The sequence below is a fragment of the Mustela putorius genome, unplaced genomic scaffold (genome assembly GCF_011764305.1).
Source record: "Mustela putorius furo isolate JIRA1106 unplaced genomic scaffold, ASM1176430v1.1 tig00000174_pilon_pilon_pilon, whole genome shotgun sequence".
NCBI lineage: Eukaryota > Metazoa > Chordata > Mammalia > Carnivora > Mustelidae > Mustela > Mustela putorius.
The window spans coordinates 21,688,186-21,713,968 of record NW_025421304.1 but is presented as its reverse complement, the minus strand read 5'-3'; the positions used below and the strand labels follow the sequence as shown (position 1 = coordinate 21,713,968).

The following is a 25,783-nucleotide window of genomic DNA, read 5'->3' as shown; positions in this document are numbered from 1 at the left end:
TGATTCTGCCATGATCTGACCCAATCCTCGTCATGGTAGTCACCTTTGAAGTAATAATGTTAGCGATTTTGTGCTTCTTTGCAGCAAGCTTCCCCCTCGCCCCACACTCCATTGAGAATACTTCAAAAGCCAAATCATTTATGGGGTAAACAGTTATTTACTGTGAGACTTAATTCTAACATTTTATTTCATGACATCTCTCTGCTGAGGAACAATATATTGCACTTCTGTAGAAGAAAATCCTTTTAAAATTTATGTTTTATGGTGCTTTGAAATGCATGTGGGATAATTCTTCTGTAATTAGGCAAGATGCATTAATTATTTCCTAATGAGGTCAGATGAAGAAAAAATAAAAATAAAACAAAGGAAATGTAGTATCGCATTATTTTCTTTCTCTAACTAAAACCATCAAAAGCACATGCCTACCAAGGAGAAATAATTATTCTCCTCCAAATGGTGGCTTGGTTTGGCGAAAGGTGAGCCTTTTGATTTTGAGCTATTATTCAGTGTTGTCTATAATAATACATTATTCCATTGAGATGTAGTCCTTACTGGGATAAGGAGAAATTGTGAGTCTCCTGATTGCTATTAGCTTTTCTCAAGGTTCTATTAAAACAGCGAGAATAACAAAAAACTTTTGCTCTTTTTTGTGTTTTGTCTTGTTATTTAATCAGCCTGGCCGTGTCTGATAGGCATTTGACAGGGTTTCCACCCCATGGTCTCACCTGCTTTAATTGGACAGTGGCAGTTTTCAATTAGTGTAAGCTCAGCTCCTTGGACTGCCTTTGCAATTTCTGTCACACATATATTGTAATTATGTGTGTACCTCAATGTGTGAGACTATAAACATATGCTATATATTTGAATAAGAGTGCTGTCAACACTTTATTTTAGAAGTGTATTAATTATGACTGAATAATAATGTGGATACTAATGCAGAGCTGTATCCTGTTCCTGGTTGATATTTACATTACCAAATGCATCTCATTCTCAGAAGAATGAATTTTAAAGTAAGGAACAATTAGCAACTCTATGGAAATTGTATATTAAGAGTGCCTTACAAATAATCCTCCTCAAGACAGCTAACAGCTCTTTATTTTAAATTGTTTCTTTGCCAAAACAGGCAGCGATGTTAAAAATAGAAGGCTGAATTGTATTTAGAGTTGCAGCAACTGAAGATGAAATGGCTAGATAAGATTTTTAAGTGTGTAAAGCTCTTTTTTTAATGGAAACTAATACCCATTTATCTTGATTATATTGTTCCATCAATCACCAAGATTCTGTATATTTATGAGTGCAGTTTTTGAGAGTGATGCTCTTTGACCTTCACACGAGCACACACTGATGATGCCTGGGAAGGTGATTATTTTCAGCAACTTTCAGCAGTCAGGGTAGATTCAGGGGTGGGAAAGGGATTCTTTCATTCAACATGCTAGGTAGGGGTGCCTGGGTGGCTCTGTGGGTTAAAGCCTCTGCCTTCGGCTTGGGTCGTGCCCCGCATTGGGCTCTCTGCTCAGCGGGGAGACTGCTTCCCCCTTTCTCTCTGCCTGCCTCTCTGCCTACTTGTGATCTCTCTCTCTCTGTGTCAAATAAACAAATAAAATCTTAAAAAAAAAAAATAAATAAACATCCCAGGTACTTGTGTATCTAGGTGAGCCATTAAATTTGGCCTGATATTTAGTTCTGTAAGAACCATAAGAATCTGTTTCATCCCATAACAAGAGGTTGGGATTGGAAACTGTGTTGGGCATACAGCAGAAACACTATAAATATTTGTTGGCTGTATTTGACAATAGACTAAGTGGACAAATATGAATACTTTATTTCTATGTAAATTAAGTGTTTTAATATTCAGGACATGGATGTCTGAATGACCCTAAAAAAATGCTTGGAACCTAACATTGATTATTCCTGGCAAAAACAACTTGAACCATTTATTAAAATTAGCATTTGTCTTTATTGGATAAAACAATTCCACCTAGAATTTTTCAGGATTTAAAAGAAAATCACAGAAATACATTACTCTTTGATTTCTTAATCAATGCTTCTCAAAGTGTGCCTGGACCAATATTAGCACCCTGGAAGCTTTTTAGAAATACAGTTGCTTGGACCCCAGCCCCAAATTGCTAAATAGCATTCTGAAATCTGTGTATTTACTTATGATTCTGATACTCAGTAATGTTTGCCCTGCTCAAGGCTATCTCTGAAAATTGTTCATACCTCTTTCCTCTAGCTATCTAGACAGATTGCCAGGGTTTTAGGATAACCCGACATATTATTAACCTGAAATTTCAGATGAGTGCCCCCTGTCTCAGAAGGATTGCTTTAATGTGGAAATTATCATTAAATTTGCTTCAAATAATGACATGTTGGGCAGGGAACTTGAATATGCTAGCTTTGTGGTTTGTATTTGATATATATAGTATTTCATTTAATATTAACAAAATTTCACATAGTTCATTTCCCCATTTGTAAAACGTGTCTTAAATTGAAACAAGATGAGTTTGATTTTCCTGTGGTCGTATATTGCAACTTCCAAATCTAGGTTTTGTGATGTTAACCCTATAATTTTTTTTAAAGACTATTTATTTATTTATTTATAAAATATTTTACTTATTTATTTGACACAGAGAGAGAGTACACGCAGGGGAGCAGCAGAGGTTGCTGTGGAGGGAGAAGGAGAAGCCAGTTCCCCACTGGACAGGGCACCTGACTAGAGTTCAGTCCCAGGATCCTGGGATCATGATCTGAGCTGAGCCAAAAGTAGACTCTTAACTGACTGAGCCACTCAGGCACCCCTATTTTATTTATTTATTTATCTATTTATTTATTTTTTTAAAGATTTTATTTATTTATTTGACAGACAGAGATCACAAGTAGGCAGAGAGGCAGGCAGAGAGAGAAGAGGAAGCAGGCTCCCTCCCTCTCTCGAGCAGAGAGCCCGATGTGGGATTGGATCCCAGGGATCATGACCTGAGCCAAAGGCAGAGGCTTTAACCCACTGAGCCACCCAGGCACCCCTCTTTATTTATTGTAGAAAGCATGCAAGCAAGCAAGTGTGGGGAGGGGCAGAGGGAGAGAGGCAATGGGAAAGAGACTCCCTGCTGAGCATGGAGCCTCAACCTGGGGCTTCATTCCAGGACCTTGAGATTAGGACCTGAGCTGAAATGGAGAGTTGGCTACCTAACCTACGGAGACTCCCAGGTGTCCCATATAATTTTTTTTTTTTAATTTCCAATCAGCAACCTCTGTTTATATTACGTTTAGCCCATGTTTAACATAATTTAAAGTTATACTAGTTTTTCTTAAATAAACTTTATTAAGGTATAATTGTATTAAATTTAGCTAAGTGGTTCTCAAATTTCTTGGTCATAGGACATCTTTATATTTTTTTTTTTAAAAAGTTATTGAGGACTCCACAAAGCTTTGATTTATGTGAAGTGTGTTTATTATACTTGCATATTTGCCATTTTAGAAATTCACACTGAGGAAGTTTAAAGACTTAAATCACTTACAGATAAAAATGATAAACCTATAAGTAACATTTGAATGAAAATAACTACTTTTCAGCAAAGAATCCTGAGAAGACTCTTACTGTTCTACATTAAAAAATTCTCTTTGATTTCTGGGTTAATAGAAGATAGGTAGATTCTCCTATCTACTTCTACATCCAGTCTGTTGCATTAAAATATATGGAGAAAAATCCAGCCTCAAACAAATATGTAGTTGGAAAGACATGGTTATTTGGATAATCTTTTCAGATAATTATAGATGTTTTTCTTTGATATCACACCAAAGTCTCCACAAGTGGGAGTGTCTGAAAATTCAGTTTCAGTGTGGAATCTGAACCCATATCAATACATTTCTATTCTCTTCAACATTGTCTGTTGGTTTCCCTTAGGTTTGGAATGGATCTTGGCCTACTTATAATTTTCTTACATCATGCATTTGGAAAATATTGTTTCACTGAGCTATTATATAGATCATCCCAATTTTATTATAAAATAATAAAAAATTTATGTCAAAGAGTATCATCAGATCATTAATCTCACATAAAATCTTTAAGTATCTTGAAGCTTCAATCTCACAGAGGCTAATAGAGATTTTCTTAAATTCACAGATTTGCTTTAAAGCTCAAAATCTTTCATGGACAACAGATACTCTTGGTTATCTTTGAAATCATAAGCTAATTTTGTTTATAAATTTTAAAATTATATTTTATAAATTATAAATTTTTAATAAAATATATGGTAAGTACTCAAGTCAAAATAATTTGTCTATCATCTGTTCACATCAGAAATGGGGCTTTTCAGTTTGCAACTGAGGCAATCTATGTGATATTCTTTGAGTCCATGACCATACCTCAGCATGGAGCAGAAGTGCCTTATGGGTATTTCCCATTCCTTCACATAGAATACTAAAAATGTGTGCTCAGATTTGAGATTTAATAAAATTAATATTTTTGTACTGTTTCATCAAGGACATTCTTAAGTGAAACTGGCTTTTTTTTTTTTTTTTAATCCTTAGAGTATGTGGTAGTGAAGAGTTACTCTGCCTCTTAGCATTGATTGGTGCCACTGTCTTGATGGGTGCTGATATGGCCAACAGTTTTTCTTCCATTATACTTATGCTCTCCATATAGGTGTCAATACAGTAAAAAAAAGCAAATAACTTTAACCACCTGGAAGGGGCTCAGAAATCCCTAGAGGTCTGTGGACCCAAACTTTGAGAACTTCTGCTCTAGCCCTTTCTGATTCTCAGGTTCAGAGTGCTGACGGAGGTGTTTCCTCTTGAGGTAGGAGAGATCTCACCAGTCTTGCACCTTTGCTTCTTCCCAGAATTTTTCTGGTACCTTGATGACAAACACCGGCCACTTTTAAATATAACTATAGGTGATTAAATCACCAGGACTACAGCTTTCATGCCAATCTACCCAGTTTCCCACCATTGCTCCAAAATTGACAGGTTACACACACACACACACACACACACACAGGGTAAATAATTTGTGCAATGCTGACCTAAAAGAAATCTATTTCAGTACATAGTCTCTTTCAAAGAACCTTCACTCTTACATTCAAAGCTAATTAGAAAGCAACATATTTCTTTAATATAATCACTCTATAATATGCCAAAGTGACATCTGTATTTTATTGCTAAATGAAACCACTTAGAAACCTGGTTTCCTTCTGGTATCTCCAAAAATCTTTCTCATAAGTTCTCATAAGTTCCCAAATCTCTTTTCTCAAATATACCAAAATTGAAAGTAAATAAATAATACACGAAAAAGCTAATCTTTTCTTCCAACCCCCACGAATGCAAACTCTTTGTCACTTTGATTCCCTCTCCTGTCCACATTTATTGCTTCTGTACTATTAGCTCTTGAACTTGTCATTGCAAATAAACCACCATATCTGATTAATAGGAAGAAGGTCAAAAGGACCATTTGATCTACTTTTAATGGCCTAAGACTCCACTAGGCCAGAAACACTTTTTCTGATGATCAAAGAGGGTGAAGATGTTATGAATACATGTACTAATTATAGTTTCTTACCACAAATACATTAGAAATACTAGGAAGAAGAAATTAGGTGGGTTGGAACTTTTTCTTATATTCGAAATTACATAGCACCCATTATTATTATTTTTTTAAAGATTTTATTTATTTATTTGACTGAGAGAGAGATCACAAGTATGCGGAGAAGCAGTCGGCAGGGGGGGTGGAACAGGCTCCCTGCTGAGTAGAACCCTATGCGGGGCTTGATCCCAGGACCTTGAGATCATGACCTGAGCAGAAGACAGAGGCCCAACCCACTGAGCCACCCAGGTGCCCCCATAGTACCCATTATGATGCTGTTGTGTTATCGGTGTTGTTGAATGTACAAAGGAAGGTTGGGTTTTTGTTTGTTTGTTTGTTTTTGTTTTTGTTTTGTTTTTCAAGAGAGGTTTGATTATATGGTCATTTGAGTAAATATTTCCCACTAGGAGATTCAAATTTGCAAAGTGTTATCTTATAATTCTCTAGCTTGACACTGTTATTTTGCAAACGCCCCATCTCACTTCCCTAGGTCTACCTCCTAACCTTACTAGATTGTCCAAGAGCTAGGGCAAGTTCTCTCATTTCCTCTCCCTGGGGTGGTTTCTATCATTAGGCTCTTTCCCACAGGGGATTTTGGGGACCTAGGACTCTGAGGTGTTCATTAGGTATCGTAGGTTTCCAAGTTTATTCAGTCTAGGACTCTGTTTCCTACTCTGTATGTACCTCAGAATTGATGACCCCTACCTTGACCGCAGTTCTCATAAGCCTCTTATTAAGCAAACAGATAATATGTTAGGTGCCTGTTGTTAAAAAAAAAAAAAAAATCCTTAAACAGGTCTTCACTTTGTAAACAGTAAAGTCTTTGGTTTCTGATACTTTTATTTTTCTTCCCCCATGTTCGATTCTGGAATACAACATTAAAACAATAAAATGAACATGAGCTTTTTCTGAAGAAGCAGATCCACTTGGATTCAAGTCTTTTCACCACTGCTCACTATATATGACATTTAGCCATGACTTAATAATCAAATTTTCCCTTCCTTCCTTCCTTATTCCTTCCTTCCTTCTTTCAAGATTTTTATTTATTTATTTGACACAGAGAGAGAAAAACACAAGCAGGGGGAGTGGCAGGCAGAGGGAGAGGGAGAAGCAGGCTCTGCCCTGAGCAGGGAGCCTAATGTGGGGCTTGATCCAAGGACTCTGGGATCATGACCCAAGCCGAAGGCAGACACTTAACCATCTGAGCCACGAAAGTGCCCCTAATTTTCAGTTTCTTAATCTGCAAAATGAAGAATCTAGTATGTACTTCATAATATGTTGTAACACTTCAATGAAATAGGAAACAAATGTATCTAGTGGAAACTCATTGATGTTCTTCAAGACATAGCTGGATAAGTAAATGAATAGGTTTTCCCCTTATTTTATAAATTAAGGAAGGTATAATTAGAAGGGGCAAAGTCAGTAGACATATGATATGTAAACTTAACCAACATTTCAACAATTCTATAACTGCATTGATTGAAAATAAGGTGTTAATGTTCTGTTGTTGCTGTGACAATTTGTCACAAACACAGTGGCTTAAAATAAATGAGTGTATTATCCTATATTTCTGTAGGTCAGAAGTCCAACCCGGATGTCACTGGGCTAAAATAAAGGTCCCTGACTGTGTTACTTTCTGATACCTCTAGATCATCTTTTTCCTTGCCTTTTCAGTCTTCTAGAGATCACCCACATTTCCCGATTAGTTTTCACAGGCAGCAGGCTTGAATCACTGACCCTTCTGCAGCCTTGTCTCCCTCTGACCATAGACAGAAAGGGTTCTTATCAAATTTTTTTTTTTTAAGATTCTATTTATTTATTTGACAGAGACACAACGAGAGAGGAAACACAAGCAGGGTGAGTGCCCGATGTGGGGTCGATCCCAGCACCCTGGGATCATGACCTGAGCCGAAGGCAGATGCTTAACGACTGAGCCACCCAGGTGTCCCAGGGTTCTTCTCTTTTAAAGATCCATGTAATTCGTTTGGGCTCACCTGAATAAACCAGATTCATCTTCCCATCTCGAGGTCCCCAAATTAATCACATTTGCAAAGTCTCTTTTGACAAGTAAGGTAACATATTGATAGGATCTGAGAATTAAGATGTGGATATATCTGTGGAGGCTTATTAGCGTTCCACAAATGGAATCACAGCATACTAGGAGTACAATTGCAAGTCATAGCCACCATTTTACATAAGTAGGGTATCAAAGATAAGTGGCTAGGATGCCCGAGAAGGATGAATTAGTTTACTAGGGTTGCCAAAATAAAACAGAACATGCTGGGTGGCATAAACAACAGAAATTTACTTTTTCATAGTTCTAGAAGCTAAAAGTTCAAGATCAAGGTTTTGGCAAGTTTGGTTTCTACCAAGGCTTTTCTTCTTGGCTTGGTCATTATTCAAGGGTCCTGGGATCGAGCCCCATTTTGGGCTCTGCTCAGTGGAAGGCTGCTTCTGCGTGCCCCTCTGCCTGCTTCTGTGCTCTCTTTCTCTCTTTCTGTCAAATAAATAAATAAAAGCTTTAAAAAAATTTTTAAGAAGAAAATGTAATAAACAAGGGTACCTGGCTGCCTTAGTTGGTGAAGCATGTGACTCTTGGCCCTGGGGTTGTGAGTTGGAGCCCCACATTGGGTGTAGAGTTAATTTTTAAAAAAATTGTAAAAAAATGTAATAAAAATGTCCTGGGATCGAGCCCCACAAATTTTCATAAAAATTTGCCATTATTATTATTATTATAGGAGACTTACAGATTTCCAACAGCTTTATAGATCTGTGGTATGAAAACTGAGGGCATCTTAGTTTTCAGATTTTCTTTTCAGGTTTTGTTGTTATTGCTGTTTGGTACTTTCTCAATTTCTAGGGTTTGTTAGTGGAATGGAAACAGATTAGAGAAACACACAATCTGGCAATCTGATAGTATGTTGGGCTCCATTTTCAAATCTTTGCTATATGGATAATGGTACTTAGGAAAGTAATAGCTTAAAAAAGCCAAATTTCACATACATGCCATCCTTATAACAATCCGAGATAACTTTTTTTGGGGGGGGTGGATAATATTGCTGTTCGTCTTATTACTATTTTAACAAGAAGAAACTAAAATAGAGAAAAAAATTTTTTTTGACAGCATGTGAGCAAGATAGAGGGAGAGGAAGAGAGAGAATCTTCTTCTTCTTTTTTTTTTTAAAGATTTTATTTATTTATTTGACAGACAGATATCATAAGTAGGCAGAGAGGCAGGCAGAGAGAGAGAGAGAGGAGGAAGCAGGTCCCTGCTGAGCAGAGAGCCGGATGCGGGAATTGATCCCAGGACCCTGGGATCATGACCTGAGCCAAAGGCAGAGGCTTTAACCCACTGAGCCACCCAGGCGCCCCGAGAATCTTCTTTTTTTTTTTAAAGATTTATTTATTTACAAGAAAGAGAAAGTTGTGGGGAGAGAGGGAAAAAGAAAGAAAGAGAATCTCTCAAGCAGATTCTCCACAGAGTATGGAACCTGCCGTAGGGCTTGATCCCACAACTTGAGATCATGACCTGAGCTAAAATCAAAACTTGGATGTTGGGGCACTTAGGTGGCTCAGTTGGTTGGGCCGCTGCCTTCGGTTCAGGTCATGAACCCAGGGTCCTGGGCTTGAGCCCTGTATTGGGCTCCTTGCTTAACCAGAAGCTTGCTTTTCCCTCTCCCATTCCCCCTGATTGTGTTCCCTCTCTTGCTGTCTCTCTCTCTGTTAAATAAACACACAAATAAATAAAGTTGGATGTTTAATTGATTGAGTCAGCCAGGTGCCCCTAACAGAGAAAACTTAAATGACTTGTCCAAGATCGTATCTAGTATAGTAGTCCCCTCCTTATCCACCAGGATCCATTCCAAGTCCCCCAGTGGATGCCTGAAACCTTAGATAGTACCAAACCCTGCATCTACTGTTTGTTTCTGTACATACATACCTATGATAAAGTTTAATCTATAAATTAGGCACACTAAGAGATTAACAACAGTAACAAATAATAAAATGGGACAGTTATAACAGTATGCTATAATAAAAGTTTTGTGAATGTGATCTCTCTCAAAATACATGGTACTGTGCTTACCCTTTATCTTATGATGATGCAGAAGGATGAAATGCCTACATGAAGCTAAATGAGCGGCGCAGGCGCTGTGATGTAGTTTTAGGCTGCTATGCTGCTATTGAGGGTCTGATGATCGGTCAGAAAGAGGATCATGAAAAAAAAAAAAAAAAGAAAGAGGATCATGTGCTTCAAGACTCAGAGTAACAAACCAGGGAGAGGAAAATTGGGATAAGGGGGAACTACTGTATTGTACTTCAGACTAGGTCTTTGGATTCTCATCTGTCTAAAAAGGATATTTGTGAATATGTTCACTTGGCAGTCCTCTCATCCACTCTTTCATGCACCCCTACATTGTCCAATAAAACCATTTCCCTACCTTTCTTCTTTTAATTTTCAACACTTTTATCCATTCACTCATCCAGCCGTCAGCCCATTCATCTACCCATTGAGTTGTCATGGGCGAGACTTGATATTGTGGCTATTTCTGTTAAATCTGGACTTTGATCAGGATCCTCTGTTTTCTTAACAAGACTTTGAACGAGACAGTTTGCAAAAGCTCAAGGGATAATACTGGGCAACACAGCTCAGTTATTATTAGGCATTGTGATCACAGAAAAGGATGATCTGCCAATGTCACACCCTATTTTATGACCCAAACTAAACTCTAGGTTCATGTAGTTCCTTTTAAACTTCATTTGCAATGTTCTTCCAAGGTCACAGCATTTTGATTATCCCAGTCTCTTTATAAATACAGAATTTCAGAGAGAGGAGATGACTGTCATTTGGTTATCCACTGTGTTCTTTCCCACTGTGCTCTTGTCAGTTATTTGGATAACAAGATACATCCTGTTTAGCAAGTAATTGTAATTAGCACATCAGAAATCTAACTCGTATTTTTGACTCCTCTTAGTTCTCTGGTTAATCAAGTTCTTTTGAAACATAAAGAACATTGACATGACGTTTTCGTAAGATTTTCCCCTTTTTCCACAGTACAACTGAATGTTCCACTGTAAATTGATCTTTTGAAAATACCCTGGATACTTCAAATATCCATATTTGTTTAAGATCTACTTGTTTTTATGGCTAATAATCCTGTGGTTTTTTTTTTTTTTAACTCTTATTCACCTTGCTTATATTGTGTATTATTACATTGTATAATTATTTGACACAAAAGTTCCCCCTTTCATATCTCTGTGTCTCTAGCCATCTATCCATCCATCCATCCATCTTTTCTTAAAACATTATATACAGGGACGCCTGGGTGACTCAGTGGGTTAAAGCCTCTGCCTTCGGCTCGGGTCATGATCCCGGGGTCCTGAGATCGAGCCCCACATCCGGCTCTCTGCTCAGGAGGGAGACTGCTTCCTCCTCTCTCTCTGCCTGCCTCTCTGCCTACTTGTGATCTCTGTCAAATAAATAAATAAAATCTTAAAAAACAAAAAACAACATATATATATTTATGTATTTATTATGTATATTTATGTATATATACATTATATATATACACATTATATATAATTATATATATAATGTGTATATATATATATATATATATATATATTTTTTTTTTTTTTTTAAAGAGAGAGAGCATGAGTGGGGGAAAGGCAGAGGGAGAGAGAGAGTCTAAAGCAGACTCCAAGCTCAGCGAAGAGCCCGATTTAGGGCCCCCTCCCTCTCACAACCCTGAGATGTTGATCTGAACTAAATCAGGGGTCAGGTGCTTAACTGTCTGAGCCACCCAAGTGCCCCCTATCCATCTTTCTAATTAAGATAGATAGATTTTTTCCAGAACATTAGTGGAGTGATTGTTAATTGTTGAAAATTAAGTATGTACCAATGATTTTCACATGAGAATGTCTTAGAGTTTGTAGTTGAACTTCTGAGGACTATGTCTTGTTTAGTGTAGGATGGGGAATAGTGCTCTGAGACAGAATAATTTATTATGTTTTCCCCAAATCAATCTTTTAGTGAGAAGCTCTGTGGTCCTTCTAGACCGCCCACTCAGCAACATGTCCATCTGTGCCTTTATCCATTGATGCATGGTATTTAATGTGTGTTGGAATCTAAATAGAAGATGGCTTAGACTCTTACTCAGCCTACCCTTTATTCTATTAATTCCTTTATCCATGAATTCTCCAATAAAACCATCTAGCTACGCATCCTCCTTTCTGTGATTATCTTATCAACCAGTTAATCCATCCATCCACTCGTTCATCTGTGCACCTAAATCTAGTTTTAGTAATTGGTCCACTATGGCTATTCACCCACACTCTGGCTCACACTAGCATTTATTCAGTGATCCAATGCCTAGTGACTGCTGTCCCCCTAATTCTAGGCTTACAGTTATCAGGTAATAAAAAAAAATTTTTTTAAATTTTATTTGTTGATTATACCTCAATAAAGTTGGGGGAAAAAAAGCTTCCAGATGTATTAACTATCATTGCTTATTTAATGGGTAAATAAGTATAAAAAATGTGATTTTCGAGTGCCTTGCCCAATGGATGAGTTTCGTCCCAGATCTCATTGTATTTAACTCAAGAGATAGCATTTTTCTTTAAAGATTGTTTGATTGATTGATTGATTGATTGATTTGGCTGACAGAGATCACAAGTAGGCAGAGAGGCAGGCAGAAAGAGAGGAAGGGAAGCAGGCTCCCCACCTAGTGGAGAGCCTGACATGGGGCTTGATCCCAGGACCCTGAGATCATGACCTGAGCCGGTGGCAGAGGCTTTAACCCACTGAGCCACTCAGGCACCTCAAGAGATAGCATTCTTATTTTTATTATAAATCGATGTTGTCTGTTGAATTCTGACCAGAAATATAATAGACAATACCTACCATTGTGATTCTAAAATATTGTCTTCACAAGAATTGACCTTATATGCATTTTTACTTTGATATTTTAATTCCTTAAAGATATCATGCCTGTATCAGCATTAATTTTGTCACATTTTAGTCATTACAAAAACCCTAAAAGTAGGGTATTAAAACTATTATTAAAATCTTTTACAAATAAGAGAACTGAGTTTTGGGGATGTTAAGTAAATTCCTGAGTATTGTATAGTTTTTCCTAATCTAGCTCTGTTCCTCATCAGCCCCTTATTCTAGACTCTGCAATCTGAACTACTACTCTACAAATCTTTAGTTGCCTTACAGAAACATACTGACTTCCAAGCCTAAAAGATTTAATATATTCACCAGGCTGTTATCAGCATACATAAAGAAAAAAAATGTATCTAACAGAAGGGAAAAGGGGAGTCCAATGTTTTGTTTTGTTTTGTTTTGTTTTGTTGTGATTACTTAAATGTTGGAGACTCCAACTCAGTGCTTAAAGGGAAAGAGAAAATCTGAGAATGTAGAAATTCAGTGTTCTTAGAGCATTTTTAAGACCATGTTGGAAGATGAGCTCAGTTAATAAGCTAGCTTTTATATGATATCATTACAAAATTAATCCATCTAATTCTCCTTTCTCTGAATACTATCGGTAAGGATGATTTGACTCCTACTGTGTGTGGATCTTTATATAAAGGCAAATTTTACTCAACATGATAGCTTAAATATTTCAAATACTATTTATCATCAGCACATTGCTTTAAAAAATGGGAACTTTCTTTATTACGGTTTGACAAAGAGATATGGATTTACTGTGGCACTGACACTTCATATTTCCAAACCTATGAAGTCTAGACTGAAGATGGAAATTTTGCCAAGGTCATGAATGTTGGCTTGGGAAGTCTCTTGGCAAAAAGCCTGCCAGCCTCCTGTTAATATTCTCCTTTTGCATTCCTCTTTAGTTGAGTATTCTGCCTTTCTGGGTCTATGTCTATTACATTTCAAACTTTTATAGGATGAATTAGTTCATAAACTGTGCCTGTATGGTTTCTTACACATGGCTGCTAAATGTGTACATTCAATATTTTCATTCAGTAACAAACTGGTGAAGCTTTTCCGTTCTGTCTCCTTCTCTGCTAGGAAAATGGAAGGTACCCACCTAACTACTTACATGCTCCTGATGATCTCTCTGGAATTATGCTAAAATGTATATGTTCTAGAATCTGATTTACTGAGTTACATCTGGATCTATCACTGTCAATTATATGTGCTTGAGAAAGTCACATGGGCCCCTTATCCATGTAAAAGTATTGCCAAAGTGCAGGATGTTAAAGTATTGCCAAAGTGCAGGATGTTGTGTAGGACCCCTGCCCGTGAAATTAGACTTTAATGAGCATTTACTATGTGTCAGGTGTGATGCTTGTTGCTGGGTACGATGTTGAATATTATATGTAGACATCCTTCCTGTGTGGAAATGATCGATCGATCTATCTATCTATCGTCTCAATTCAAATGAGTAGTTCAGGAAATGCATTTCATTTTCTGACTATATTTTTAGATCCCTACAGCCAAAGAAAGGAGTTCACTTGGACTTGCTTTTAATTTTCTGTTTCTCTAGACACCAGTTCCCATGGCCAGTGCAAGCTGTTCAATACTCACACCAGCAACTGACAGAAAATGCAAAGAACACATGTCTGAGATATAGATGGTATATCTTTGGCTCTGGTGGTGCTGTAGGAAAATAATATTTTGTGAAGAACACAGGGTGCTGTGTTTTGTTAGTTTAATCAGACTGTTAGACTGTCTCTTCTTTAGCTTTTTTACCTCTTAAGACACGCTTAAGGGTAACTTGGTTTATATTGAGAATTACTTTGAAAACTGTTATTTCACTGAAAGTTTGTTTCCTCAGAGTGTGTGATCACAAGAGTGTTTACCGACTTCATCTTAGGAAATGTTGGGGTGCTGTTCTGCCAATTACCTAACTTTAATCCCTGCTCCTTCTTGGTGGGGAGAAGTTTGGAGATATGAAAAGAACCCTTGTGCTCTATTGCTCATTCTCTTTACCTGTCCTTTCAAGCTCCTAGCAGCCTAAATATGTTTCTGATTTCAATTCAAGTTCTGCATTCTTATTATCTTGGAGACTTAGGCCAAAAACTTATATTGTGTCAAAGTCCCTAATGCCATCTTTGATACAGAATGGTTGTGACCAGGATGAGATTATCAGTCTGCCCATAGCAAGTTTCTCCCTGACAGGCATGGTAGTAGATACAGAGAAGACAGTGCTAAGATGTAATTTGATTCAAGAGTGCTAAGCTTGCTATCTCCTCCAAAGGTGAGCAGATTCATGAAAAACAAGGATCAGTAAGTGACAGTTTTATGCTTCATTGATCCCTGTTAACCTCTTCAGGTTCCGAATGATGATGATGCTTTCTTAGCTAGCAACTTGGATATTTCTCAAGAGCAAGATAGGAAAATGAGACACCCTTCCATGATGTCGTTCTGGATAGAGTAGAATTTCAAATGAAGTTCTGATGCCAGAGCTAACTGATTTTCAGTTGATGAGGAAGTGATGAAGAAGTAATTTCCCCTGTAGTTCTCTCGATTCATCTGTCATCACTCACTCCAGAGAAAAAGGTGGCAGGATGGTAATTAAATCATCCTCCGGCATTCAAATAGGCACTAAGAGAAGAATTCATCTTCTCTAGACTCTCTTGTCCCAAGAGGACTTCAGTGTTCTGAGGGGTCCTGTGTGAGAAGGTTGAAAAGTAATCTGAACTATTTTTTTGACAGCTGCCAAAGAGATGTGGTTGACATTGAAGACTGGGGTAGGATGGAGTGGGGGCTCTTGTTCTAAGAACAGTGAATTCTTCTATCACATAATTGTCATCTATTATCCATTTATTACTGATCTGTTACCCATCTGTCCACTCATCCTTCCATCCACATGCCCGTCTACCATGTCTTAGTTCTTATGTTGGGTGCAAAAGGGGAATACATACTCCAGGGCTATGGATTTAGAGTAGATTTGAGTTTAGATCACTGGACCTAATCGTTCTAAATTCCTTTCTCTCTCCTTTTCAATCATTGTTTTGAACGTTGAAGGAGAAAATGTTATTTTCTCCTTTTCTTTCACATTGACTTTACTCCACAAAAACTTTCTGAGTTTCCGACAGTATGACAGACACCTTACTAGGCAGTGGAAATACAAAGGAAAATGCAAATGCAAATGCTTCTTCTTCCCTTGACTTTTGTAGTCTAAACTCATTTTAATTGGGGGGTATTATGCAAATATATGGAAGATGGTGAGGGTGTAATTATACTGATACTCACAATTCAGCTCAAGTATGTAGCTGTTCTATTATGATCCCTGAAATTGAAGACTTCATGTACAAGACTGGGATCACTCTTTGCACACCTGACACTCTGCTTCTGCAGCCGGCCTGTCGGACCAGAGGGATTAGAGTTTTGTCTGGCTGTAGACGTGACAGGTTTTGGGTGTCAGGCTGAACTCGAGAATTAAGCTTTGTTAATTGGTGTCTAAGTTTTCTCTCTGACCTCTTCTCCCTCTGTTGCCTGCAAGACCTTTGCTTACAGGCACACACCAACCTCTGTAATGTGACTAAAACAAAATTATGATAATGTCAGGCTCTTTACCAAAACCTTGTGTCTATGGACTCTTGTTATTTTTATAGTCAAATCTAAACTCCATTTGTTTTCAAAACTCTGTGTAATCTGGCCCTTGCCTTGCCTTTTATTCTTATTTTTTGCCGCATTTTCACTCCTTAACTCAGTGCTCTAGCCATATTAAATCATCTTTGCTTTCTCTAACAGTATGCTCTGTCTTTTCTCTGGATCTTTATCTATATTATTACCTGTGGCTGGCATGCATCTCCTCCCTTCTTGGAGATCGGAAGTTTTAATCATTACTTCTTTGGGGAGGCCTTTTCTGTCCCTCCACACTCCATGTTATGAGTTAAGTTAAATTTCTGTGTGCTTTCATAGCCCTCATATCATAGCCTTTAGAGCATGCATTTGAATCTAGGAAATTGACTCTAAAGCTTATGCTGTGAAGATTGCCACTTGCTGATAGTGCATTCTGTGGAAAAGTTGCCTAAAAATCTCTGAATCACAGTAGTTTCCTTGCTGAAATGGAGAAATGTTATCTAGTTTTCCTGTGAGAATAACATTGCATTTATACGTGTAAAATGTTTATCAGACAATAATAATTAGTAGCAGTATATCTACTTACCTTCAATTTTCTGTTTGTGTTTCTCTCCCACTAACCTATGGGTCTTTGAGAGCAGGAACCATATATGTGTTGTTTGTAAACATTCTCTGTTCATATTTAGTAAATGAATGAGTGAGATCTTTCTGTACCATGACCTGGCCAACAAGTCATACCTCTCAAGGAGGATTTGTAGGTGTCCCTTATCCTACGTGCTCTGGCCCTTGCGAGAAGTCCTCACACTTCCGATGATGCACAAAATGTGAAAATTTGAGGATATCTTTTGTACCATAATCTCACAGAGAGGGTCTTGGGGTGGATTAATCTGTAGGAACAGGGAGGCTGCATGGAAGTGAGCAGGTTCTGACAGACTTATGTAACGAACAACAAAGAAAACAGCTTGTCTTCGAGAACCTTGAGTTCTTTTGAGAGAAGTCCAGACGTAGAGTCTTAGGAACTTTTGCTGCCTGCAAATTACTAGTCTTGCATACCCACAAATCTCTTATTTGTAAAGTCAAGTTGGTAACTTGAATAACCATGTGCCAGTATGTGTGTGTGTGTGTGTGTGTGTGTGCACGGGCGCGCACGCGCATGTGCATGTGCGCTACAAGAATAGGATGAACAGACCTGGCGATTCACAGACCTGTACCCCTGGGGATACAAATATATGTTTATAAAAAATAAAAAATTAAAAAAAAAAAGAATAGGATGAACAATGGGATGGACCAAATAAATAGAGAAACACAGTTTTCTGTGTTTCAGGAATACTATCAGCCAGGATCTGGATTTGACTGAGATTTGCTAAAAATGAATTTCCTGAAGAAAGAGGGAACAGTGTTGACAAAAGGTTTTTTGTTTGTTTGTTTGTTTTGCTTTTGTTTTGTTTAATTTTTCCCATTTTTTTCAGGATAGAGTCTTGGGGAACTTACTTTCACTTGAGTTGCAACTAGGTTTCTAGCTGTGTTTTCAGAGAGTTGCAAATGGTTGAATGTGATATAAAATTAGTTTTACTTACTGTACCCTTACTTTGTCCACTCCTTTTTCTCCATTTCTCGAAGAGATTATCTCAGATTCCAAAATCAAATCTGCAGAGTAGATGTTTTATCCCTAAATTATAGGCAAAGTAACTGAAGCTCAAATAAATGCATTCATCTCTCCCATTTCATACAGTTAGAGACCTAAATATTAGCTTTGTTTTACTCCTTCAGAAACCCACGCTTTCCCCTCCTGTTCCCTCAGTAACTTTTAAACACAAGGGACCATAAAAACCTGAATCAAGACTATATGCAACTTACTAATCAGAGACTATTGATAAATGTAAAGAAAAATGTGGCAGAGATAAGTTCCAACACAAATGATTACACCATTTTGAATGACTTGAGTTGTCGGAGCAAAAATGCTGTGTGCAAGAGTTAGCCATCCTGGGAGGCCTGGGTGGCTCAGTGGGTTAAAACCTCTGCCTTCAGCTCAGGTCATGATCTCAGGGTCCTGGGATTGAGCCCCGCATCGGGCTCTCTGCTCAGCAGGGAGCCTGCTTCCCTCCCCCCCTCTGCCTATCTCTCTGCCTACTTGTGATCTTTCTCTCTCTGTCAAATAAATTTTAAAAAATATTTTAAAAATATTTTTTTTTAAAAAAAGAGTGATGCATCCCAATACCTCTGAGTCTCAGGATTGCCTTGCATGTGGATGGAAACCTCTATGAAGGATATATTATTCAAATTTTCTTTTTTTAATAAAAATGCTAATGGAAATGTTAAAATGCACATAAATTAAAATGATCATAAATTAGGATTAATATCATATTAATGAATTATAATCCCACATTCATTAAGATAAAGTGGCATTTCAATATTTGCTCTTGTTAATAAATTTAACACAATAAATGATAGGGATACATTTGGAGATTCAATAAATATTGGATGTAATCATATGCTTTAACTTTTTAAAATATTCAAAAGTTAAGTAGGAGATCTAGATGCATTTGGATTCTTTGTTGCTATTTTATGTCTTTTTTTATATTCTTTTCTTTTCATTTATTGAAGCGCTAAATACAATTTAAATTGGTGAAGAAAGCAATAGAGCCTGTTCTGAATAAAAGTGATCCCAAGAGAACACAATGTCTTTTGAGTTTCTAGGAGTTTCTTAACACACAGGATTTTTTTTTTTTTTAAAGGAACAAGTATTTGAAATCTGCATCAGATTGAATTATTTTTGTTTTTATAAATGTAATAGGTAGATCTAAGCTGAATTCTGGGTCTATTGTGCTTGACTCCATCAAATACAAACCTCGGAAGGGTTATTATGTACCTTGTCAAACCTCACTTTTCTCATGTTTCATGTGAAATATTTTAACTCATCAACCTTTGGAAAAATTAAGAGAATTATATAAGAAGCAAATCCCATAGTTCTTGGCGCACAGAGAGTGTGATCTGTTAAAGGTAGATAAGATGAACTTTAAATAAATGTTTAATAAATGGATTTTAATATATGTGCTGCCAAAGTGAGCACTAAGTAAATGTTTAATATATGGGAGAAATACATATATTTTTGTGTTTTTCTCTTGATCTTTTTATCATTCTAAATGCATGTCATTTTACACCAAACAGTTCCGAGTACTTTTAAAAATTGTTATGATGTATATAAATTTCATTGTATTTTCTTTTGATTGATGTGCATACAGTTTATAAACTCTGTGCACAGCTACTGTTAGTCAAAGTTGATGAAGTTAAGATGAATGTAGAAAGAACCAACTTGATATTCAAATAGGAGGTAGTTAAGAGGTAACTTTGCAAGTTGCCCCATTGCAACAAAGTAACCAATGCCACTTTTCATTTTAGTTGCACACAGACCTGGATCCTGGGAGCAAAAAAATCAAGTATATCTTATCGGGTGATGGAGCTGGGACAATATTTCAAATAAATGATATAACAGGAGATATCCATGCTATAAAAAGACTTGACCGGGAGGAAAAGGCTGAGTATACTCTAACAGCACAGGCAGTGGACTGGGAGACGAACAAGCCTCTGGAGCCTCCTTCTGAATTTATTATTAAAGTTCAAGACATCAACGACAATGCGCCAGAGTTTCTTAATGGACCCTATCATGCTACAGTGCCAGAGATGTCCATTTTGGGTAAGTATGCTTCCAATTTCACTGAACTATTAAGAGTCATCTTTAAAATAGCTGCTGGCATCAGGGCTGGTGTGTTGCTGAATAAAAGACATTTATTACCGTCTTATCTCTCATTTGCATTTCCAAATCCCCTTTTTTGGCCTAAGTTCCACAGTTCAATAGCTTTAGTCCCTTAGTAATAGGAACTGACGAAGCAGTTTTATTAAAATATCTCTCCTTACAACGACAGTACCTCAATAGGCTGAATTTGTATTCCTCTCATAGACTTGTAGTTTGAGTATTGTTACTGAGATGGATTTATCAAGATTTGTTCCAACATGCCAGACTAATCCTATTGATATTTGCTTGATGTTTAATTATTTGTTTGTGTATATTCACATGCAGATGCAGTGCATGGAGAAACAGAAAATGGTCTAGATCTGTAGTGAGCCAGATATGGATTGAGCTGGTGGGTCAAGTCAAGAGTGAATTAGGAAATCACAGTTGCCAGAGACTTCTGTAACTGAACTTTTTGTAAGAACACTGCAGTCTCGGATGTCTCACTCTTACTTCTGCTGAGGCAGTGAAATGTACATTTTATTTTACAGAGCAGTGTATATTTCAAAACACGATTTTCTCCCTTTCTTTTTTCCTTTTGTGGATATGCTTATCTATCCTCAACCCCTGGCTTTGGTCTAGGAAAACCCCTGTTCCCAGACTTTATACTATAAGAGGAGGGGTTTTAGAGCTCTTCCTTATCTGACAAGAAGAGGCAAGATCCAAAATTCAGAATATAAGAGCACAAGAGTCATTCTTAGGTATGTAATATGTACCCTACTTTGTTTCAAATAGCATTTAGGACATCCTACAAGGTACATGTTGTGCGGCAAAGTCTAGTAAATGAGAAGCAGGGGAAATGATGAGACAAATAAAAAACACAAGTAGACATATAAGTTGAAGGCCAGAATTAGGTAAATAGGCTGGCTTTATTTGATTTCTTTTCTTTTAACCTGCAGTATGACTTTGGTAAATATACCCATTGCAACAGCGAATGAGAATTGATTTCAGGTCTTCTTATCTTACCCATGTAGTTCTCCTGCCAAGACTCCATCCACTTTGCCTATATCTTCTGCAAGGAATTCCAGATTTTTGTTTGTTTGTTTGTTTTTGTTTTTTTGTTTTTAATCAGAATCCAGTTGCTCTTCTACAGCTGGTTGAAATGACAATTTTTTGTAGGGAAATGTCTATGGCTTTGGAGCAGGCAGTAAACTTTCTGCCTTCACCATCCCAGCAGAAGAAACCCACAAATGAACAAAAACATCTCCATGTGTATGCTCCCTTGAGAGTCTGACAGGCAAACAGGAACTTTTTTCCCCCCCCTCTTCCTTTTTTCTTTGATGAACTCATCTAGGGAACAGAGTTTCCCTAATTCATCTTTTTTATTTTTTTAAATCCAGATGAGACTAAGATGTTTTAAAGGACTATTGATACCTACAGTGCAAACAGAACACTTTATCTTGTCTGTAAACAATGAACTGTTGATTTCATCTCATCGTTGTGATTTCTGCATCATAATGGCCACATCTATATCTTTATTGTAAATGTGTCAGACACTTCCATTTCTATGTGATATGAGTCATATACCTGATAAATATGTTGAAAAAGAAAACCCCCCAAACTTTCGCAGACTTCAAGATCGTTCAGCCAAGAAAAGGATATTAAAGATAGTATTAGCTAATGCTGTGTATAAGTATTTACCTGTAAATATATATGCATTTTCCCTCTATTTAAAAGATTTTTCTTGATAAGATAAGAGCAAAGGAAATAATCTATTCTAACATACACAGTTATTTAAAAAAAAAAATGTGTAGCTCGTGACATCTCTTCCAAAAACCTGTGGTTTGTGCTACACTTGAAAGTGTGGTTTTTGAAGTTAGATAGATGGAGTTTTGAATCCTGGTTCCATCCCTTATTATCTGGTTGACTTTGAAGTTCAGGGAGGTTAAATTATTGCTTATTTTCCTGAGTAACAACGCAAAGAAAATAATTTCCATCTTGCTTTCATTGTGTGAGAGCATACAAGGAAAGGTAGGCCATCAAGTAACTAAGTGTTCAAAATTGGTTGTTGTTGTGGTTTTTAAAATTATTTTTATTAACCTACTTCCCATGTTACCTTTGGACCTTTCCTCTTATATTGATTTTATGCATCGGGTGCCTGGTTTCTGTTTGACTCCAGCCTCTCTGGTTAAAGGAAGCAGAGGCAGCTGTACTATTTTATTGTCAACTGTGAATTATTCCCTTCATTTCTCATGAAGGTGAATATCAGGAGGAAGGTCAGTTACTATCTCCTTTCTCTCCCCATTACCACTGTTCTCTCTCAGCCTGTCTGTTCCCTCCCCTCCTTAGTTCTTTCATTTTTCTTCCTTTGCTACTGCAGAAATGCCAGCACTTGCACCTGTACGCCCTGAGGAATGCCAGCAAGGACTAGGGATTTCATTGTGCAGAAAGTGAAAAATAAAAATTCTAATTGAGAAATTTTACCAATATTAAATTGAAATGAATGTGATGTTCAAAAACTGTCTGCCAGTTGACAAGCTGTCAAGACAAAACACACATATATATTTGCCCAAATGGCAGCCAAATTATTTTAGAAATATCTTACTTGGAGTCTGGAGACACAGCTCTTTTACATTCTACTGTGAATTTCAGAACTTGATGAGAATTCACTTTTATAGCAATACCACATAAAGAGTGGCATGTGAGCTTCTCTGATTTTTTTTTTTTGAAGATTTTATTTATTTATTTGACAGACAGAGATCACAAGTAGGCAGAGAGGCAGGCAGAGAGAGAGAGAGGGAAGCAGGCTCCCTGCTGGGCGGAGATGCCCATATTGGGGCTCGATCCCAGGACTCCGGGATCATGACCCGAGACTAAGGCAGAGGCTTTAATCCACTGAGCCACCCAGGTGCCCCAGCTTCTCTGATTTTAACTGTGAATCCCACACTAACATTGTTGAAGTTGGGTGGTTTTTTTTTTTTTTAAGATTTTGTTTATTTATTTGACAGAGAGAGAGAGCGAGAGAGGGAACACAAGCCGAGAGAGGGAGAAGCAGGCTTCCCGCGGAACAGAGAGCCCGATGTGGGGCTTGATCCCAGGACTTGGGGCCGAGCCAAAGGCAGATGCTCAATAGCTGAGCCACCCAGGCACCCCTTGAAGTTGTTTTTTTAATGCACATTTGCCTACACATACTGAGTTCCAGACAAAATAGATATTTTTAATGCCGTTGTGCATTGGTGTGAGGGGTGTTTAACCCTGGCCATATGCCTACACCTGTGTTCAGATAAAATAAACTTTTATTGAGTTGAAAACAGAATCTCAGGTTATTTGGCTGCAGATTTGCCTTCTATTTGTGTAAGTGACATAATCCTTATAAGCCTTACTTTATCTGTATGGTGTACACAGTGATCGCTCCTTAAGTAAATACGTTTGGAAAAATTCAGTGATTATATTTGAAGTACTTGGCAGAGCATAGAGTTAGTGACCAACATGTATTAGTTTCTTTATAGTCATCCATTTGTGAATTACTTCTACTAGTAAGATTCAGTAAACTGATATGAATGGCTGAGTCAATGAAAAATTTCTCAGCAAGCCTTACCTTTATATTTCAAAAAGTGTGCATGTTGGAATGAACCCTGTTTTATTCAAAAGGGCATATTAGCAAAGGCAAGTGTGAAAGAATGAGAAGCCACATAGCGCTTAAGCTAGTAGGCATTACTCTGTTGTAGAGTACACAGTTACTTAACAGGTAACTGGAGGTATTTTTAGTTTTCTCTGAGACTCGGGGCTTTTCTAATGATAATCAATGTATATTAAAAGGGTGCTATATGCCAGAAGCTGTGTTAAATGCTTTTAATATCTGTGACAACCCTGTAACATCAGTACTGATATTAACTTCCTTATATCTCATTATTTTTAATCAGAAAAATGGGGAAAATAATAGCTAATCCAAATCCAGATATTAAGTGGAGGAGCTGGGATTTAAATCCAGACATCTGGCTCTACCTCTCATGAGTTTAACCAGTATGCTGTACTAATCTTTGATAATATCTCCAGAGACTTTTGTTTATACGAGTACTGCGCTTCTGCTGCATATTTATAATAGTTAATATTTTTCCAAGGTGGAAGAGCACTTGAGGTCAACATACTTTGCAAATTAAATTGAAAACTAAGATGGCATTTGGAAAGGAAAAGTTTGTAAAGTATGACACAATTTTCAAGATAGGCACCTAGGCATTTGAAAAGTGTAACAACACTATATCACATAGAAATTCAAATAACAATAAAATTAATTAGGAGCCATGTGGTGAACACTGGCTCTTAATACAATAAAGATAAAGACTAAAGAGAGTGATTGAGATTGACTCTAGATTTGTGAATGCAAAAGGAGAAGGAGCGTTCCACAAAAACATGTATCAAAATATTAGAAAAAAAGTAAGTTCATTATCTTTGAATTGGAATGCTTTTAATCTTAGAGAATATCTCTTGGTCTTAAAAAAAAAAGTCAAGCGTTCATTCTTAGAGAAAAGGGGTAAATGGAGTTCCATAGAATTTATTTTTTCTTGAACAGTTTGAGATTGCGTTGTTGACTTGATACACCATCATCATGGAAAACCTTGGGAAGTCCTTTCCACATGAATGCTTTTTTCCACAGCCATCATGATCAGAAAATTTATATCAATATACCACTGCTCTTGAAAGCACAGACTTTGGTCAATTGTCTCCAATTTTTTTTTTAACATTAAAAAGATCAAATTCAGGACTGCACATGGATTACCATTGTTTCTAGAATGCTTCCATCTGGAATGATTCTTAAGATGTTTCTTTTATGACCTTTATCCTTAGAGGTTATAGAAGAATTAATCTATAGAATTCCTTTGTTTGATTTGTTTGATGTTTCCTTGAGATTAAATCTAGAATATGCATCTTTGGTAGTGCTATCACAGATCACATTGATTTGTATCAAGTGAAACAAGATTCTGATTTATTCCATTATTGGTGATAATAATTTTGATAATAATTTCATTAAGGTGTCACACAACTGTATGCATCCACTATGAAGTTTTTTTCTTCTTCTTCTTTTTGTACCTAATGACAACTTTGTCAGCAGATACTTTGCACCTAGGTAAATATCTTATTCTTCATCAAATTACTACCCCCTCCCCAATTTTAGCATTCATTGAGGTTTCTTGGCTGAATTAATTATTACCATGACAGCTGCCACATGGTGGTTATACTAATTCCCTCATTCCATCTGCATTTATTACTTGACATTCTTCTCTAGGGAAAAGCTTGCTTTTCTTCCCATTTATTTGCTTGCGTATTTATTTATATTAGTTTGGGCTTTTAGATTTCTGTGATAATAGTTATGAATATCACTTATACCAGACTTGGCCATGACATGCCCTTGAAGTTGATTCTATGCCCTATTGACATGCCTCTTCATCCTTTGGGTATAGTCTTATCACTGGCCAAAATGTTCTAGGCTTCTTTTGTACTCTCCCTGACCCAGCCCTGGAATTTGCCATTCATTCACTCATTCATCTATCTGTCTGTCTGTCTATCTGGCTAGCTATCTGAAGGACAGCATGAGCAGAGGGAAGAGGCAGAGGGAGTGGGATTAAGCAGGCTCCCCACTGAGCATGGATTCAGGCACAGCACTGAGTCTCAGGACCCTGAGATCATGACCTGAGCCACAACTGCTTCAGATACTCAGCTGACTGAGTGTCCCATGGACTTTGCTAACTATACAGAGACACCAGGTTCCGTCTAAATGCGACTGGTATTATGGTGCCAGATTCAGGATATTGGTTGTATTTATTGCTACAAATGTGTTGCTACTCCCAAATATTCTCAGTGGACAGAATAAAGTAATGAATGGGGGCATGTGTATACACACACACACACACACACACAC

The 25,783-nt window shown here is 37.2% G+C and overlaps 1 protein-coding gene across 1 annotated transcript in view; it reads left to right on the top strand.

The window, feature by feature from the left end:
* CDH8 (cadherin 8) overlaps positions 1-25,783 on the top strand; it is a 379,478-nt gene that overhangs the window by 107,988 nt on the left and 245,707 nt on the right. Inside the window, exon 3 of the mRNA XM_004744298.2 lies at positions 19,536-19,830. Coding sequence (XP_004744355.1) covers positions 19,536-19,830 — 295 coding nt within the window. The remainder of the gene's footprint in view (positions 1-19,535; positions 19,831-25,783) is intronic.